The sequence below is a fragment of the Apteryx rowi genome, unplaced genomic scaffold, assembly GCF_003343035.1.
Source record: "Apteryx rowi isolate R43461 unplaced genomic scaffold, aptRow1 scaffold_57, whole genome shotgun sequence".
NCBI classification, from domain to species: Eukaryota; Metazoa; Chordata; class Aves; order Apterygiformes; family Apterygidae; genus Apteryx; species Apteryx rowi.
Window position 1 is genome coordinate 2,510,712 of NW_020450838.1, and position 14,524 is coordinate 2,525,235.

At 45.0% G+C, this 14,524-nt stretch overlaps 1 protein-coding gene across 2 annotated transcripts in view; it reads right to left on the reverse strand.

The window, feature by feature from the left end:
- GLI2 (GLI family zinc finger 2) overlaps positions 1-14,524 on the reverse strand; it is a 151,013-nt gene that overhangs the window by 60,366 nt on the left and 76,123 nt on the right. For both annotated transcript variants that reach the window (XM_026082197.1, XM_026082196.1), the window contains exon 2: positions 11,925-12,030. In XM_026082197.1, the coding sequence (XP_025937982.1) occupies positions 11,925-12,030 (106 nt within the window). The remainder of the gene's footprint in view (positions 1-11,924; positions 12,031-14,524) is intronic.

A 14,524-nucleotide genomic window follows, 5' to 3' on the forward strand; every position in this document is an offset into this window, starting at 1 on the left:
GGGAACTGACTGGAATATTCTCCTGACTAATCCACATAAAATAGCGTTATTCACCCTGACCTGGTTCCTACCGTATATTAACTCTCACGCTGTACCCCAACTCCCACAACATGCCATCACAAAATGGGTGCCTTGTGATCATGGCAATACGGCAGCAGAAGACCTAATTTCATTTCCCTCCATTCAAGACAGGTTTGTGTCCAWAGGGGAAGCACCAACAGCTACTTCAGGGTCTTTTCAAACAAGTAAGAAGACCAAAATGTCCAGCTGAGAGATGATCAGTTACCTGAAGCAGCACCTTAAATACTTTTAATTCCTTGACAACTCACTGGTCCTGGGAAGCAAACAGAGTATTTTGTCCACGATACAATCGCTGCTAGACTCTTCTTAGTCCCGAGGCTGGCCAGTTTGACACCAGCTCCAGGATCTCCGTGATGAACCTGGACTCACAGCAATGATACGGAGAAGGAACCATGTAGTTGTACTCCTTCCTTATTAGGACTTGACTTCTACTTTGCCAAAATTATCAAAAGGAACATTACTGAAGTGAAGCCCTTCGTGAGAATACCAGCAAATAAAACATTAGGCCACGAGGTCTGAAGTCAACTGCAAAGTCTATATTGTTACGTGAAAAAATCTCTAATATTAACTATTTTAAACAGCTAGACTGTACAAGTGGGATTTAGTGAAAATTCCTATTTTACGACATCTTCAGAAGAATAACTCTCTTCAGGGCAGTATGTGAACACACATTAAAGTTCCTCTTAGTTCAACAGACTTAAGCACATATTTCTAATTAAGCATATACTTAGGTGTTTTCCTGAATAGGGAGGGACTTGAACACAGCTCTGAAGCATAGATCACACTCTGTATATCCCTCTGTCTCATCAGCTCATCATGTCTTTTCAACTCTCTTCTACAAACATCTCTTCTCCTTCTTTGCTGATTCCTGTCAGATTGATCTTCCTCTCATTTACTGATTTGATGATTAAATTCTTTAATTCCTTCACCACCCTATCTTTCTACAGTTTCTTGTCATTTATAATACACAGTTTTCTCTTGTTGCAAAATATTGTACCGCACTTGAGTTAGGATGAAAGACAGCATATGAAATTAAGTGTTTTATCTCACAATTCAGACAAATAGTCTCAAACAAGAATATGCATGTAAGAACATTGCCCTAAAGCAGCCATAAGCTTGAAACTTTCCTATTTTTAAYGTATTAACCACACTTTGGTAGTCCTTCCTCTACTAGTGGTAATTTGGGATGTGTGGTTAGTCTGTGGGATCCTAAAAGGCCTTCAGATGAGCCATTCAATCAGTAGGTAACTAGTYCTGAAGCTGATTTGCAAATTAAAAACCATGCAAGCAGCTCCAGAACCAAACTAGGAAAGTGTCTTATGAGGAAGCAAGAAGAGGAAGCCAACAAACTCTTCCAAGTTCTTCTCCAGCATGCTTTTACAGAATAAAAAGGAAAACATTTCAAAAGCCTTTAAAGGATTTAGGAACAAACATTTATTTTTTCAGAGAGACTGAAACAGACAGACATCTCAACGTGACTGCATTTCAGTGATACATATAGCCCTAGTATATTTTTTCAGGCATGCCTAAGTGCACTCAGGCACTGTGCTAAGTGACCTAAGTATGCATGTGTGTGGTAGGGTGTAAGAGACCCTAAATGAGTTGAGGCAGAAGCACCTCTCCTGTACAAGGTCTTGAGGCATCCCTGAGAAACACTGAGGCACCGCTGCACTTTTAGGAAGGGCAGAAAGGCTCACAATCGCCTGGTTTCACTATCATCTATGAAGATCAATTATATCAAAAAACTTCATACATGGCTTTGTCAGTAAAGAGTTGTGGGTATGTGCCATAGGACCTGGTAGAGTACATTAGATTCCAAGCATGTGTAAGACATCTCATTAACATGCTTATGTTTCTTAACTCCAATCCAGCCATTTTCTTCATTTACAGGTGATTAACTCTTTTTAACTCTTTTTTACTGGGGATGGCCTTTGGGTCCTGTGTTTCACTGGAAGTTGGGGGAGCTAGACATCAACTGGGATTTGGCATGCTGGAAAAACCCACTGTGTTTTACATTCCCAGCACTCAAAAAGCCAGCCCTAAGGGTCAATGTCATTTTGAAAGTGGGACTCAGGATGTTAAATTGTATAGGCAACTTTTTAAAATTTGACCCTTGAGCAACGCTCTAAACATTAGCTCTGTTAGTTATCTATTTAATATCAACAGTGAAACATAAAAGAACAGACACAAAAAGCCTGCAAGGTAGAAAACTGTATAAAATCACAAATTCTCAAAATGGTCTGGCACACAGAAGAAAAACATACATACATGGCTTACTGTCAAATTCAGGGATCTAGAAAGCTCACTTAAAGGAATGTGTTCCTGCAGGAGCATTCTGCAGATCTGAGATGTGTCAGAGTAGCAGCACCCAGTTCTGCCCTTTGATTTGTGCAGATGTGTGCATACAGCATTAGCTGCAGGCAGGGTATCCAGATCCACAGTTCTGCCAAATAGGGTCTTTTTTTTTTTTTTTTTTATTATGATTATTTTCCTTTCACCCCAGCCATCTGGGTGGTCCGAGAATCAGATCTGAAATACCTAGAATCCCTCGAACCACATGTTCTAATCCCAGCAGAGTTGACTCAGTCCTTCATCCTTCCAGGGTAAATTGACTTCTCTGCACTTTATTGCGTGGGGGGAACTTTTGGATGAGATTTTAAAATTTCCGCTTTGCATGGACATTAAAAATCCTGCATTTTTCTACCAGTATCACAGGCCAGCATTCCTGCCATTAGTTTTTATCTCTCAACACCTTATGTTACATGCTTCCCATGGCTACTGGTAGCTGGGAATCCAGAATAACTAGCACCTGAAAAGTGATGTGCCACAACCTTCATTTCACAAGCCAACGCTATGAACGGGTTTTGTCCATTTATCTCCACACACACTGGAAGGATTTCAGAGAAACACAATAGAAATGAGGAGGCTGAACAGACTGATTTGTGAGGAAATGTTGCAGGCTGCAGCCTGGCCAATTCATTACTGAGGGGAGGAAGGATATGACAACATTCAGCAAGTATCCGGAGGGGTGCATTACATGAGGAGGTGTGTTAGGACCAAAGGGTGAAATTCAGGGGAAAAAAAAGGGAGGGTGGATTACAAAGGTGAACGGCAGGGAGAGTTCTTTAGACTGCAAAAGGATTTGCTATGGGATGGAACAAAAATTTAGCAAGGAGATTCAGGGTCGGAGAAGGAGAACCTGTACACCCTTGTGCTGTAGAGGAGAAGGTGCTATGCAGGGGCAGTGGTGGGACAAAATGCCACAACAGGTCTTCACCTTCTCTTGTATTCATGACTATAAGCTAGCAAGAGATGAAACACCACAGAGAGATATTTATTTATGATTAAGAAAAAGAGAAGGCCAGGTGGGGCTGTGCTCCACATTTAGCTTCAAGAAAACTTGGGAAACAAACAAATTCATAATACTAGAGTTAAAAAGGCAGGAGATTGCCACCGAAAATTTATCCATTTTCACAGGACGCTGAAAGCAATGGAAAATGGGCTGTACCATCGAGAAAACTTCTGAAAGACCTGCATTCTCTGTTTAGAAAAGCAGTGGGAGAATCAAGTTCAAATAAATTTTTCCTAAAGCACAAGCTTAACAGCGGATAAGGTGGAAGCATGAAGTCACTTTTAATCTACTATAAAGTGAGGTAAGCAAAGGGATTATCACTTAAGACTTGCTGACATGAAGCTCTGAGAATGACATTTAAAAGCAGGGGTGGATTACAGAGTGACATCATATTAAACGAGCACATGCCAGAGGTTTATACGAAAGACCTCRGAGATCAGACTTTTGTTCTCAATACTAAAACCTCCTAGCCATTTTTACACTTCTTGTGGTGATTAGGCTAAATTAGAGCTGCAGTGTTTCATTATGTAAGTTGTAGTGTCACAACAAGAGCAACTCAGTGGCCTAGATCTTCACTGAGTGAGTGCTAATGGGCACGACTCCATCTGAGCTCACCGAGACCTACTCACTCCAGCACGACGATGCAAGCATACAGCAACTGGAGATCCAACCCAAATGCTTCTAAATCCAATCTGCAGGACCTTGCAGCTTACTGCCTGGTTTGGATCTGAAACTATGCACCTTAAAGTCCCCCTGGACTACAGGCTTGAGTTTTTCAAAGTATTCTGAGGGCTATAAAAAAAACACAAAAAACCTTTCTCCTCAATTTAAGGAACAGCATAGATATACTAATAGCCTTTATAGTATAGAATGCTTGAATATGTTTAATAAGATTCAGGAGAGAGAGGATTTCCACCCCCACCCCCCGAATGGTTTATTCAGATTGAAAAAAAGCTACAGAAACACTCGAGCCATGATGAGTGTTTTGGATTCTGTTTGCCTCAGTGTCAGAAGACCTGATCTGCCTGTTCCTCCTGCTGAGGTCAGGAGATGGTAAGCACAGACCTTCACAGTATCTGCACAGATAGGCAGAACTGTCCACTTTTTCCTGATGCCCGAAAACATGCCCCAAGCCCCCTTCTGGGAAGTAGAACGAGTCACAGACCAGTAGTTAGCCCCGACTTTTCTTAGCTCTCAAAGACATTAGGTGGGTGAATATTATTCTAATGGCATTTTAGACATAGGGAGACTAAAGCACAGACGGAGTTAAAGTAATTTCTCTGGCTCCCAAAACAGGACAGTCCGGTAGTTCACCTGTGGTCTCCTGGAGATGGATAGTGACCATCAAGTATTATTTCTAGTTGTTTTACAGCGAGAGTGGTATTGATAGTCCCCCAAATCACCTCCTGTAAGTTACCAAAGAGCCACCTAAAAGCAACACACTTTGGCTAATTACAGACTAGGGAGAGGTTTGAACCAGCCTTTGGGAGGGGACCAGACTTTACAAACCATTGCAAACTCGCACATTCTTATTTTCTTAAATAAATAAAGAAGCATGTGGGAAGGAGGGGGACAGAATAAATTGGATGTGGGAGCCCCCAAACAAGCCATGTGTCTATTTGGTAAAAGTCATAAAACTTTGCAAAACACATAAGAAGGCCTCTCTGAGCAGCTGTTTGCTTTGACTCCAGAGGGAGCTTGCTCTATCTCCAAAGCAGCACAGTACCATCAATCACAACCTGCCAAACATTTTCTACTCCGGTAGCAAAGTAAATATGAATACACACACATTTTATTGGCGCGTACGTTCTGCGGCTCAACCGAGCGGCGTCCTTGCTGCAGAACCAATGTTACCTGAGTTCCTATCCTAAATTGCCCGACGGGATCAAAGCTGCAGCCCCATGAAAGCAGTGTCCTACAGAGGTTCACTGAAGGTCCTTCATGCACACCCTACAATGCACAAAGGAGGCTCAGGCAGGCGGGTAAGGTGCCCCTCAGGGCTGAAGGTGCAGAGAAGCCCAGCTGCAAGGCAGCCTGCCGAAAACGTGAAGCACCTGAAGGCAGAGCCCTGCGGAGCCCGGGCAGGGCACGCTGGAGCATGGGCAGCGCCTCAGGACCTTCAGGAAATACGTATACCAAACTGCAACACCCCTCCGAGTGTGTATGAAGTGAGATTTTCAAAGGACTTCAAGCTGGCAAAACYGAGGTTTTTTTGTTTGTTTTTTTAATAAGACCAGCAAAAAACACATCTGTGACAGTAGCAAATTCCATCCCTAAAGCAAGAAACACTAGTTTCTCAAGGCAAAATTGTGCGATGATGATGATTATTTTTTGTATGGCTAAACAACATATTTTCCCTTAACCCCAGTTGGCCTCTGCTGGCTGAATCTCAAAAAAACAAAACAAAGGAAAAAGAAAACCAGCCTGCCACAGATATCCAACATGGAAAATCTTGGGTTCAACATTAAATTTGGCAAATCTGTAAACCCTTCAAACATAGTCTTTTTAGGATAAAAAGTTCAACAGCCACCTGGTCCACCTATGAATTACTCTGCTGAGGCAGCTCGGGAGCGTTGCAGCTGATCCTGAAAAGGTGTTCTGCAATTTTTAACACAGTGAAAAGGAAACAAACTTCAACAAGGAGGGGTACTAGGATCAGATAAAGAAAAAAGTGTAGGCTGAATATCAGGGAAAATCTGCAATATATTAAGATCTCAGGAAAACAGGGGAAGATCCATGATTAAACTAGATAAAAGCCCTACCAAAGGGAAATTAAGGGCAACTCCACATTAACATGGAGACGGAGTCTTCTCTGCCTTTAGGTCTTTTGGGACAATTCATGAAAGCCATGGAATTTCACACCCGTGGCCCCTCACACTCATGCTGAATTTGTCTTTGTGATTCCATGGAGCTCAGTTTTTATTATTATTATTTTTTTGTATGTGGACAGCAGAGCAACAACAATATTTTTCTAACAATGTCAGAACTGCATCCTGAAACAGCACCAGGATGTCAGTACAAAAACAAGGCTGCTTTTGTTTGTTACACTGCGTAATGCCTGATGGGTTTTAACCACAGTTTAGGAGCTACTGTTAAAAAGCTTCTTGCTGAGTCAAGCCTAGGCATGCTGTTTACAAGGGTTAGCCCTGCAGGCTTTTGCATTGGCAGGGACTTTTGAGCTGAGCTAAGGACTTTTTTGTTGTTTTTGTTGTGCCTTTTTGTTGTTTAAAAAAAGTTCAGAGTAACTAAGCACACCTAGAAGTGGGGAGTGGAAGGGAGCTATCAGTAATCACCTGCCATCTCTGCCAGGAACTTTACTCTGCAGTTAAGGACTTGATTTTGCACAGCTGACACTAAGAGTCCCCTTGGTTTAAAGCGAAGGGAGTTGTTGCCAGAGATTGGGTCCCAGAGGAGTAAACTTTTTGTGAAGAAGCTCACTAAAATGTGAAATATCCCCTTTGTTACAAAGGGGCCTGTTCTAACACACAAAGTGAATTTGTTTGGTTCAGCTATGAAGCTGCTGAAACACCCTGGCTGACGACTTTCACCCGGGTAACACTGATCTATGTTCTGCCTACAACCAACAGTGCAGAGTGAAATTCTAACAAATCAATAAAAGCTGTATACAGGAAAAAAATATAACACCTACCATTACTCATCCACAGAGTCTGGGCCATCTTATGCTGCGAAAGAGACAGGGATCGCAGGGAAAAACGGTATGTGGCTGTGTAATTTAATACATTATTGCAACGGTATACAAAATGGGTCGGAATCTGCAAATTTATTTCTGTCATTTCCTAGCTTTTGAGTGCTATATTTTGCAACCTTAACATTAAATGAATGTTGTTTGGGGGAAGAGATGCCTCATACAATTTACATTTACCAATACAATTTCCTTCATTCTGCTCTACTTCTACAGTCCTGAATGAGATTTCATCCCGTATTCAGTTTTACTGCATCCTGCATTATATATTTTCCCAGTGTTCACTGGGCTCCAATCCTGCCTCTCTCCATTCTCCATATGACTGCGAGCCCACACCCATTAGAATCCAATCTGATGCTTTAAATCCATAATATTCCTACTGGCTTGCAATGCAGAGAATTCAAAGTATCACCTGAATGAGATATTTTATTTTTCCCAACTATCCAAGCAAGCACCATGATTCTACCAAGGCCTCTGTAGTTGTTCTTAATGGTACTACCACTTCCAAAAATGAGTGGTGAATCACCAAATGAGTGAAAATAACAGAGGGTATATGAAAAAGTGTGATGTCCTCATGACTGAAGAAACACTATTTTACCCTGAAAAAGGCATTGGAAGTGCATTTCAAGGAACTACCAACATGATCTGCTATGCGACTAGACCTAGACTGCTATGCTCAGTGATTTGGAAAAAGACTCGAGCCCTGAAAACTATTTGTCATGCTTCTTAACAAGGAAACGACAGAGATCAATATAGACAAAAGCAAGCAGAAATCCAGCAAGGCTTTCAGGCCCCTGTTTTGGCACATGGGTCTTCTATTATTTGAATTTTCCATACTCCCACCCATATTCTCAAGAAAAGAGTCCCACAGATGGCCCTGCTCAAGAGAACCTTGCAGATGAGTTCCCTACAGGGAGGATAAAATAACTTATGCTCTCATTAGGCCAAATACAAGCAGTGATGAAGCGGAATGCACAACCATATCACATCGCGCAATCAGGAAACAAACCTTTRACATAATGCAGCAGGCAGATAATAAGACCCAATAGTTGACAACAAATGAGACTACACTTAATTTGCTGTGCGATGTTCATGTAATTAGATAAATTTGGTACCGGCAAGACAGCAGACAGCTAGAATACGGTCTTGATGAATTGGGGGCTCTCTGTCAAGCACTGATCACATTAATCATAAAGCCAAAACTCAGTGACTCAAATTTTCTTCCAAACATTTACCATGTTCTTCTAGAGTGAAAGTGTGCACATGCTTTTTTTAGTTATTTACTTTAAACAGAAGAATGGATTTCTGCACTGCCAGGATGGAGTACAAATTTCTAGAGTCTCAACTGTGTCCGCAGAGTCCACCCAGCCCATCGAACAGGAGTCATGCAACAGCTAAGCATGCTCTAGTCCAGCCCTGTCACCATATTCTGRATGATTTTACATCAGACATCCTCCACCAGAGAAGAGAGTCAGCACTGTGTTGTGGTCTCCAGAGCAGAGACTAGAGGACAGAATGGGAAGATAAAAGCGAGGCAGAATGAAAAGTAGAAGAGGAAAGGGAGGGTGATGAGGCTGAGATGCTTGCAGATAAAATTGAAAGAGAAAAAAAACAGTCAAGAGAAACTCTACAGCTAGTGAAGACTTCCCAGTGTGATTGTGCTATACCCTAGGGCATTTGGAAAAGAGAGCTGGAGAGAAGTTGCATTCCCTTAACCCTAAAATGCAGGCTCTTCTCAAATTAAAGAAGAAAACCCTCTTTTAATTCAAAAAAATTGATAGCAGGATAAGGCCCAGGACACAGCAATAACACACGTACGCACGCACACATTCACAAAAGCTGCATTTGGTTTTTCAGCCTGGGCTGTTCTCGAAACGCAGTACCTTCCGCAGGTTCAGAAACGCCACTGAAGCCTTTGCACAAAGAACACAGCCGAGAGGCGATCTGCTGCTCAGCTTCGGTGCTTCACCATCCACCGCGGCACCCTGCAGCACAACGCCCAGGTAATAAGGCTGAGCTTACCAACAGTTTCAAAGAAAACAACCTTTCCTCTTCTAAGACCAATGACCAAGTTTTCTCACCAAAACCTTAGAAGTCGTTTTTGTGAGAGGTGCTGCTGAGAAGGTGAAGGATCCCGAAGAAGGGTGGTAGTATTTACCAACAAACTTAAATCCACCCCAAGCTCTGAGTAGGGCAGCTCTTGGTCCACAGCCAGACAAGTGTGGCCATTGCTAGGACAGTGGATTATTAGCACTTTATTGACCACTTGGACATTCCCTAGATAAAAAAACACCAGCTCCCATGGCAGATGTAATTCCCAGGAGCATGTCAACAGCTGGTGAGCTCTGGGTTGCTTTTTGGAGATGACCATGCTCCATGACTCTACAGGGTAGATGCAGTGTACCTGATCCTCACCAGGAGGAGTGAAGGAGAGCGGGGTCACTGTGATTTCCAAAGGACCAGCAAGGGGAAAAGACAGACCTAACCATGCTCTGCAGTAGCAACCTGGGGTCTCCAGCTTTTAGGAGTACAAAAATAACCTGATTCAAATAATTGACCGTCTCCAATCCTCTCTTCTAATCACCGTTTTGAATATTCTCCCCTTTAGAGGTTAACATGTGCTGTACTAGCTATAGCTACGTTTTATTAATAGTTTCCCCAAACTATTTTGGATTAATCTGTGTTTCCTTTTTCTACAGTTTTGCATGTATTTGCAGGCAAGGTCAGGACCATTTTATACAGCCCCCTCACAAATATCAGCTTCCCATGTTAGCAACCTGTTCTTTCTTTCTCAGGCATGGATGAAACTACTCTGCCCCTTTAAACAACCAGTCAAACCGACTGCCAGCCAAAAAGAAAATGACTTGTCTTCTGGTAGGATACGGGGGAATGCCCTATCATTTTTTCCTGCAGCATTTTGGAAACAGAATAAAGCCCTCCTAGCTGTGCAACTCTATGGATTTCTTGACTTCTGCCATCTGCAGCACTCGCCTCCCAGGGGCTGTTCCTCCTGCTCATACCTCCCCAGAAAAAGCACAGCTCTACAAACAGCCCCTTAAAGGCCACACGAGCCCTGGCCCAGGCAGGATGATCAGACCACAGCAGGACTCCAATGTCCTGCTTTCCAGAGCATTTTGGAAACAACAGAGGAAGCAAATCAAGAGTTTTCTAAATGATAAGTCCTAGTTCTCTTTTGCTTGCTCTTTCTGCAAAATGTTCCCAGCCCTTTTGGATTCCTCCGCACTAAGTGACCCGAGACCTGCCCCTCAGCTGATGGCTGAGCCCTGCATGAGAGCCACAGGTAAAGGGATTTCAGAGCTGCTGTGGGACAACCAACCCCATCATGCTGCTCCTCGCCCTCCATGGGGCTGAGACACCAGGATGGCACATTTTGAGGAGAGGAGAAACTCTTGGCTGCACAGCTCTGCCACTACAGCCTCCTGCTTAGAGCTCCTCGCTCCTTTTTCCCTGCACTGATCAAAGTTAACATGCGATGAACCCCAATCTCTTTATGAACATAGCAATTAAATCATTTAGGAATAGGAAGGTCAGTAACCAAGTGCATGCACTAGGGTAATCACACCCTCTCCTCATCTTCATTGGCAAGAGCACTGAGAAGAGACAAGCACACAAAGGAGAAAAATGCGTCCTCTGGACACTGAGACATAACAGGCTGTGCAGCACCCACTGCCCGTGGCAGCCTGGTTTAAAAGTCAAGCAAACAGCCATTTACAGGGACTGGGTGGGTGCGTAGCCACGGTGGCATGCTTGATGCATGCAAAGCTCCTCAGGCAGGTGGCTGGTGGCATGGTATGGCCCTTCAGCATGGGGCTGGGCAGCATACCCTAAAAGCAGGCACCTGCTACCTTCAGAGGAGCTCCAGCAGCTATGCCAGCCCTGGAGGTGCAGCCCGCAGCTAGCATGGGGCCACCTTGGTTGCAGGCATGCTCCTGTCTTCTCCTCTGGCTGATGCTTCTCCAACACCTGGACATCTCTCAGCCTTCAGCGTGAGTGTCCTCATGGCTTCCCAAGGCAACAAGGACTATTGAACTGTTAAGTCTTGCACTAGGAGCTTAACCGCGAGTCCCCCTGCCCTTCCCAAACCCGCTGCGTGGGATCCAGCTCCCTACCGGCCCTTCTGCCGGCTGCTATCAGCAGCCACAAGGGGATCGGAGAGCACGGCCTCTCCCAAGGAGGTTGTCGCTGAAAACCAGGGCTCTGCCCTCTCCCAAGCACATCGCGGCTGCCTTGACACCCACTTGAGGACCTGTCTCTATCGCGTTTTGAAAATGCCGTATGGCTTATCAGAGCAGCCGCCCGATGAAATCAAGCCAAACAGTATGCCTTTCGCCTTCCCCCGAAACTGGAGGGAGGGACACAGTCCTGCGAGGTCTCCAAATGGAGGAAGCCATGCTGGGTCTTTGCCAAGACAACACCAGAAATGACCCAGGTATTTTATGAAGTGTGAAACACCACAGGCACAAAAAATACAAGCTGTGCCTGTCCCTGTGACCTCAGCTGAGTAATGATACAAAAACACTGTACTACCATCCCACTGCTATAAGGCACTGCACAGGTTTAATTGAGATATTCAACACTCCCGGCAGACAGGTCAGCATTGCCATCAGATGAGGAAAGCGAGGCCCAGGACGGCCRGCTGTCTCGCCGAGGGTGGCATGGCCAGCCTGCAAACAGGACGCCAAGTCCCTGCGCGCCAACGGCCAGATTCTGCATAATGAAGGCTGCCAACCTTTTAGCAACATGTCGGAGCAGAGATGCAAGACTTACCCGTGAATAGCGTGGATAGAGTGAGGTTCGTAATGGTATCGTCCTTCCTGGTGGCGCATGTCAATTGGCAAAGGAGCATGGAAGGCCGGAAAAATGTGCTGCGGAACTGTTGAGGGGAATAGAAAAAGAAGAAGAAAAAAAAAAGGGACTTCAAAAACTTTTCCTTTCCTTTTAAAACAATTTCAAAGGCACTAAATCTCCATGAATTTCAGAGCAAGAGCAGTGCAAGACAAGGGGTCTTCATGATATCAGCGCTATCATACACCAGAGAAGTGGAATGAATAAATAATCAAAGTCATGCGGAGAAATCCTACATCTTTGACATAAAAGATCTCCAACAGGGTTTTTGACAAAGACAAGCAGCTAAGCGCTCTTTGAACTCGAGGAGATTATAGGAAGCACCAAGGAAAACTAGACTTGCAACGCAAATCAGACTCAACAGAGCCTGGCAGGATCCAGACCTGCACTGTCCCTCATGCTTGGTGTGGCAGCAAACACCTTTCTTGAAGGTCTGTACACACAGGCTGGAAATATTTACCTAAAAATATTACAGCGAGAGCAGCACTAATGCAAACTGTGTAGGCAGTCAGAAGTGGCTCAAAAATGCCTACTGCCAGGTTCTGAGAAAGGAGCCCAAATTGCTCTCACTTGTAATCACTTGAGGCCCTATTTTTTATTCATTTGAGAAACTTGTTTCATCTTTGATGGAAAGATAAAGTGGTCTCAAAAGGCAGAGAACACCTACATTGACTTATTAAATCTACAGGTTTTAATATTTATTATTGACCCCAAAAGTTACAGCGAGAATACTTGAGCGAGTCGAGCTGATGGAAAATTCATCAGGTTATTTCTCCACACCACCCCCAGCAATTCTGCCTGGCCGCCTGAGCCTTTTGTTCAAAAACTACAGAAGCTAAAGAAATACAATTAGCAGAGCCTCAATAATGATACCACAATAGCCCTCTGATAGGGCTCACCTCATCTATAATAACACTGATCTCTAGATTTGTATCAGGGATTGGTTTTAAAGATAAAAGGCTGGTTTTGTTCTATCTTTACAAACAGTTGGAAATTCTTGATTAAAAATTGCCTAATACTGTCCCAAGTCTTCCTATTCCCTCTCTGGCTTCTTGCAGAGGCCCTTCTGTATAACTGGAGATTAAAACCAAAACCAACCCCCCAAGAGAGCATTTCAAAACCCAGTCTGCATTCAGTATTTCTCTGTAACTTGCCTCCACGACAGGTAGCATCTCTCTGTAAAGGGGGAAAAGCACCATCCAAAAGTGTCAAGGCTTGGGCCAAGTCATTCGCTGATGTTAAGCAAACTCCAATAGCGCCAAACTCTTTTTTTCTACAAAAGACTTAAAATTCAGGCTTTCGCATCGGCAACTCCAGCTGCAGCAGAGCTACGCTGACTCCGGCGAGCGAGGCTGGGCTCCTTTTGGGTCCACCGTGGAAAACCTGCACAAAATCCCCAAATGCTTCTTTCCCAGCATATCAGCAAGAGGATCCGAGGCTCCTGCTCCCATCGCAACGTGCCGTCCCCGAGCGCAGCGCAGCACAAGCGAGTCAGCCCGGCTGCCGGGAGAGGTGAGAGACTACACAAAAACAACCCTCCTGCCAACTCGGCTGAAAGGCGTTAAGCTGAGGTAGTCGGGCTGGAAAGTATTTAAGGCTCCACAGCAGACTCGCTCTGCGTGCTGCAGCGCAGGGCTGGCACCGCGCACAACCTGACACACTGGGAGCATTTTTGCAGCCCGCCTAATGCCAGGACACAGTAGGGACCCTGTTAACCGCTTCCCCCGTCTGATCCTCCCCGCCTCCCCCCGAAGGAGCCCTGAGAGAGAATAAACTTGCGTCCTTCAGGATTTGCTTTGGCGGGAGAACGATTCACCCTTTAATCGTACGGCGTAGGGATGATCTGTTACATAAAGACACTTGTAAGGAGGCTTCATTTTAAGAGGCAGTCGGTGTTTTTCCAGGTCAGAAATGCAGCACAGTTCAGCCAGCACCAAAAAGTCACATCCCATCTCCAACCCACGGTGCGCCATACAGCCTCTGTCCTCCCCAAACCATGCTCGGCCCAAACTGCTGGCCGGGCTGGCAGACACCAAGGGACGCTGCCCACCCCCGGGGACACTGCTGTCCCTTGGCCGCATGCTAAGGCCGCAAGCCCCAGCTGCCGTGGGGACTGGAGAGAGGGGGGCAAGGAGGACTCACCCCCCCCCCCAAAGGCATGTGGGACCTTCTGCAGGCCAAGGGTATCCTTTCTCCGCATGGGACTTATCCAAGGGCCAGGATTTTATATCGCTGTGCACCAAGCATGGTCACAAAATCAAACCGTCTCTGCACAGCCTTCTCCGTGCCAGGCGACAGAAACATCCCTGCTAGCATGAGCCCCTGCGCTAGACTTTCTGCAGTGCTCAGCCCCTGTATTTATGCTATACGGATAAATACGGAGGAGCAGGGACCCTTCTGCGGCCCCCGGTCCAACCTGCACAGCCCTATAGGAAAACTTTCACAGCCTCCCAAATCAGGGTGGTCACCCTGCCTACAACGAGCGGATCCAGGGCTAGGTTAACCCCCAGATCGCAGGAAAG